This window comes from Schistocerca nitens, chromosome 10, assembly GCF_023898315.1.
Source record: "Schistocerca nitens isolate TAMUIC-IGC-003100 chromosome 10, iqSchNite1.1, whole genome shotgun sequence".
In the NCBI taxonomy this organism is placed as follows: Eukaryota; Metazoa; Arthropoda; class Insecta; order Orthoptera; family Acrididae; genus Schistocerca; species Schistocerca nitens.
Window position 1 is genome coordinate 66,954,499 of NC_064623.1, and position 6,000 is coordinate 66,960,498.

General features: G+C 39.4%; 1 protein-coding gene across 1 annotated transcript; it reads right to left on the bottom strand.

The window, feature by feature from the left end:
* Positions 1 to 573: 573 nt before the first annotated feature.
* Positions 574 to 2,838, bottom strand: LOC126210448 (ATP synthase subunit s, mitochondrial). The gene is made up of 2 exons (XM_049939680.1): positions 2,695 to 2,838; positions 574 to 2,553 (listed from the first exon to the last, which is right to left on the bottom strand). The coding sequence occupies exons 1-2, from the start codon at positions 2,709 to 2,711 to the stop codon at positions 1,965 to 1,967; spliced, it is 606 nt and encodes a 201-aa protein (XP_049795637.1). The 5' UTR covers positions 2,712 to 2,838; the 3' UTR covers positions 574 to 1,964.
* Between the last annotated feature and the right edge of the window lie 3,162 nt (positions 2,839 to 6,000).

A 6,000-nucleotide genomic window follows, 5' to 3' on the forward strand; every position in this document is an offset into this window, starting at 1 on the left:
TCACTTTGCAGTACACCTTGTGAAATGCCTAGATTCTATGAAAATAGTATTTGCAATTTGCGTACTCACCCTTAAGAGTGCAACAGAAACAGTAATAATTAACCGAAGCTGAAATGTCCGAAGACTGGGTGGATCATTTAAAGGCGTGCCAGAAACAAGCCCTTTTTTTTTCGTGAAACTGAAGTTGATCAACTAACGATTTGTCAATGGACCAAGTTTTCGACACTCTTATACAGAAACGTTTGCCGTTTTAAAACAAGACCTATAAGGGAACTTATCTCCATCCAGCATCCACAATTCATGGCACACAGAGATAGTTACAACACCGATTGGGAAGGACCTGTTGTAAATGCACCCAAGATCAACTCTCTACTTTCCAGAAACACCGGTTAGTGAGAGTGTTCTTCCAGAGACACCTTATAAATGTAAGTGCGCAGGTTTTGCTCTCCATTCACAAACAAGCTGGGAATACTGAGGTTTTAAATTTGTAATATCTATTTCTGGTTTACATCCAATCTCTGAAGCAAAATTTATTGATCTGCAAGTCCTCAGATCATTTTGTGGACCAGAGAGAAGATCCTCCATTGATGCACTTCCTCACTGTTGACTGAGTGGAATAATATTACTTGGCAGGTTTTATTAAAAGTGACATTATAAAAATTAATTCTACATTTTCATTATGACCTATGTGCAATGCCAATACCTTATGATAACCTTACATAATTTATGTACAAATATTAATGTATACAATATTAAATAAAAGAATTTATTTGGGAGAAACAAACTGTCTAATGTTTTACATACCCTCTGATTGCAGTTGAAACTTGTTGTTTAGAAAGAAATCTAAACCATACAAATTTTCACGCACGGCACAGCACATCTTTTCTTGCTCGCAGTCAGTTTCAACAGGCTGTATATTTTTTAAACGACAATGCATAGGTTATATCCACTTCTATGTTTATTACAAAAATTTGAAGCTAATCTATTAAGAACTTTTCTTGATCTTTGGTAACAATGTTTCTCCATTAATGCAAAAAATTGAAGTTTGTTGGTCAAGTACCTCCAAAATTTTTGGTAACAACTTGTCTTTATATAGCAGTACAGATTTCTGTTGCTGCTTCAGTGCTTTGGTTGTTTCAACGCAATTGGTTATCCAGCAAACAATCGAAATGCACCTGGATGGATTTGTGTGGGATGAGGATGATTGGTTTGTGGGGCTCTCAACTGCGCAGTCATCAGTACTCATACAAAGTCCCAACTTTTACACAGCCCAATTTTATTCACATCCCACTCTACCCACTGCCATGAATGATGATGGTGAAGTGATGAGGCCAACACAAACACCCAGTCCCCGGACAGAGAAAATCTTCAACCCAGCCAGGAATCGCACCCAGAACCCCGTGATCCAGAGGCAGCAAAGCTAGCCGCCAGACCACAAGCTGCGGACGGATTTCTGAGAGATATCTATACTGCATCCTCCTTCAGACAGTGACCTGACTGTAAGTTGTAAACACAGATGTTAACATGGGATATGACACACATAGTACTATAAAGACTTTTAAATAACAACTACAACTCAATATCAAAACAATGCCATTATAATTTACGTAAATCTGGTGTGTTATACAATGTCCTTTATTTCCCCATAAACAGATTACGGCTAGGAAATGTAGCTATGACTCTTGACTAACGTAAGTAACTGTTACAGATATTATAAATGAATATTTTACACTTCATGAACAACAGAGGTGGAGAATGATCACAAATTTTGATCCTTCATTCTAAGCTGCGATCAGACCTACACTGATCGTTTTGCAAGAAAACCACCGTGAACATATATTACTTCGTTTCTGGCCGCCAACAATATGATCTATTTCAGTAACATAGTTCTGTCCAGTTCACATCACCGTAGTACTGAAAGCAGGTACAATAACAATATTATCATATTCAGGTCTTACTCAGTATTACTTGTAATCAATCATACAGGATTTCAGTCCAGCCTTCAAAAAATTAACAGTTTTTTCTTTATCTTTTACACCAGGCAAATTAAAAAGTATCAATGTATTCAAATTTTCCAAAGCCACAAGTGAAGTAATACCTTTATCCGTAACGTTCCCGCAAGAGCTAACTTGCAAATGTTTTAATGAACGCTTTAAAATCGCTAATGATGCTAAGGCGTCGTCATCTATGTTGTGACATTTGTGTAGTCTTATAAATTTAATGTGGTTGCATCCTTCAAAATAGGGAAATCCATAACCCATAATGCTAGAATGTGATGCATCGATTTCTTCAATATATTGTTTTTCCCCTGCTGCTGCTAATTTGTTATAATCTGTTACATAGTCCTTTTCTGAGGCCCATTTGATGGAAGCCCCATTTTTCATCAACCATTCGGCACACGCCCTGTCCGGCCCAACGGCTTTTATTCGTTCCGTATCGACATTATTCCAAATTTTATTTAACCAGTGGTAAAACGTTCTTTTTGCAGAGGCTCCTACTAAGTGGGAACCTGATGGCACCATGGTGCTGCATAGTCTGCCTAATGCACTCGAGCTGAAACAGAACATTGCTTATAATTCCCTATATTTATTGTTATATATCATTTACACTATTTTCACTAATACTCATTTTTTACGGAAAGAGAATCCTCGGCATAACGCATAACCCAAGTTTCAAATCATATCGAGCCATCACCTGTTAAGAAATAACATTTCGCGAAGCAATCAACAATAAACCCACGAATGTTTATTTTGCTGCGGAACACTCCGTTCCAAAGATAAGCGGCATCGTGTAGTCAGCCAATAAGAATGGAAACTACAATCAGCCAATGAAAACATTCCGCACTAAATAATCTGTGAAATTCGACTATGAACGGAACATTGGACTAGAGATAGGCAGAAATTAAAACTTCTGGGAATTGAGTACAAGTCCGAGAACTTCGTCAAGTATAGCAATTCACTCGCGTACTTGCTCTGCTGTATGCAGTTAAAACAATGTGAGGGGAAACTCCGTGCAGATGAGTAGGCGCAATGATTCTCGCCCTATTTTAAAGAAACTGGCCCACTTAAATGCAGGACACCTGCATAAGGCCGTTTCACGCTAGATTGCCACGTCACGTCACTTTCGGATGTATTCACATATGTGATACATAAAGTTGGAATATAATATCGACATTGAGGAACTAACAATGATAAAGTTTATTAAAGGCAAAGACAAACTTCGTAACGAATATTCTCGATTAATTTTGTATGGAAAATCACTGAGAAGTGAAATATTTTAAAACATGGACAGTTACTTGCTAGCGAAAATATATACATAGAAACGTATCAAATAATAGTTATAGGGGAATAGATACAGGCTGTTTGTCCAATTCATTAGATTTTTTTCTCCTGTGCAGCAATTTCAATTAATAAAATTATATTTAATTAGCATTGCCCCATCAATTTATGTTGTTATTTATACTCAGCGTGGGCATCAGCTCCGTTCTGTTATTCTAAAACCTAAATAATTTTTTGCCTTTTTCAGATATCTGGTTTCTCTTACGGAAGGATACTGAAAATAAAAATATCCAAATCGTCGTGGAACATTTGCAAGTTTTCACGAAAATAAATCAAAACAATATAATACAGACGCAAAGACACAAACCACACTACTGTTAAAGGACAGCGCGAGGGGGAAATACTGAAGGTAACTACCTTTGTTAGCAGACGACAACATAGTTACCCCCACCAACATCGCCACCGAGAAACCTTGATGTGAAGTTGGGCTGTGTGAATAGTGGCATTTGAATTGAACTGTGGAAACACGATTATTCTCGAAAGTACTCGTACATATAGGGTGGGATCGCCAAGAACCCGCCATAGCGAGGAGGGGTGTCCGCATCGTTTCGACATCAGCGTGTCATGTCATTCCCGGAATGGGGCGGCGACGTCATCTAGAAATGTTGACATCGCTGTATCATTCTCTCCACCATCTGGAGGGGGGGGGGACATAGCTGAAGACGCTTGTGGCATGTAATAGAGGTAGATATACAATATTCTCTAGTCCTTCATCACTTCTGTGGTGCAGTAGTATTCATACCAACTTAAGCCACTGAACGGAGATAGACAAGGGCTTGCTGTTCAGCAAAATAATGGATGTTTCATGACCACACTACAGCACTTTATGAGTTTTAGAATATGATTGTTGTAGGGCTGGCCAGATATATCGTCACACAAGACTACGTGCCTACAGATTTTCTATACCATGTGGATAAATACCTGCTGCACGCTGTGTGCCTGAGGGGAGATGTACGAGCTTGAGCAATATGTTATTTCACCCTAGCTACTAAATCTAGTAATTTTCAGCCCACGGAACATTGAGAGGGAAGCAGAAAGTCAGTGGGAAGAGCCATGCATTCGCCATAGAATATTTTCGCCAAAGGCGACTGCAAATAGTCTTTGTAGGCAGTGTGTACACCCAACCATACCCATAGTAGGGCTTCACTTCACTGCCAGGAATTGCATATCAGAGGAGCCTTAAGCACGGTATAACAACATCTCTCTAGTCGATTACTTTGCAGGTGATTGGCTGTAGTTCAAAACCGTTGGATGCCACATAGTCTGCACAACTTCTTGAGTAGATGGGATTCGAAATATCGGCCCTGGACCATAATTATCAAAGATGTGCAGCCGAAACATGCAGTCCACAAGTGTATGAAGGTAAGAGCAGTCTATCTGACAGTCATGTCCATAAATGGATCTGCTTCCAACCAGTGTGGCTACCTATCAATGGCTAAAAATATACAGTGCTAAACATGCAATGCTCTCAGTAGATTCAAGTGGGAGTGTTGTAGTCTCCTTTTTGGAAGGCCAAATCTTGCTGTGCTGGCAGTTGAGGAAAGCACAAGTTCAGTTCCTGCAGTTGGCCTTAACACTGGGCCACACGAAACGTTCCATCACTAACTCTGTGTTACGGCAGGTGGCAGGGAATGAAAAGTTATGTATTGATGTCAATAGGTTTGCGGAATTTAATTGGGATCAGTGGTCATAATTTGCAAGGCTATATCAAAGATCAGTACTTTTTCCACCATTAAGCCAGTGGTGCTGTCTGTCAAGAGCAGTTTTATCTGTTGATTCTTCCTTTGTTCCTTCACCATTTCACCAACATCTGTCAGTGAACCAATGCACGACAGATAGTTGGCAAACTCACTGTCCACTCCATTGATGTGGCAAATGTCAGTAGTGAATTGGTCAATGTAATCCAGATAACAGAAGCAGTGGGGAGTGTAGTTTTACTTTGTGTGTGAATCGTATGTATGAGAGGTGTTGGTAAGTGAATATGATAAACAGGTGTCCTTCAGTATCCTCCTAGAAATACTTAATGGCTTTATAGGGGGTCAATAGTTCCTGATCATAAGCCGACCACAGCTGTCACGAAAAGAACTTTAGTGGTCGTTTTTGGCTTTCTACAGTTTGTTGCAAAACTGACCCAGCTACTGTTTTGCTGGAGCCTGTAGTTGTGGATAGTTGTGCTGAAGGTCAAGGGTGTGTCAGATGATGGCACTGTGAAGGCACCTTTTGATAATATCAGATATATGTTGATATCTGAGGTCCATTCACTGAGGGTTTACTGAGAACATTTTATCTGGCAAGGCATTAGTTAGGGGGGCCTGAATCATTGTAGCATGAGGGGTATGACACATATAAAAGTTAACTATTCGCAGAAGTCTTCGAAGCTCATATAATGTAATAAGGTATGGTACTTATCAGATGAGTTCGTACGTTCTCATAGTTGTCTGATTCAGTGTTATGTCACCAAATGTCACAAGAATGTAACCTCCTGTTGTGTAAATAGCACATGTCCTTGTTTACTACTCTTCCAAATTTTTCCTGCTTGCAGATCAGGTGAAGGTGTTCTGTGTGTTGTTCAGGGGAATAGAAAAAATTCAGTATATCATCTAAGTGTGGGAGAACTCTATAGATAAAATGCTGCCAAGTTTTGGCAGCGTTTCTTTTTAAC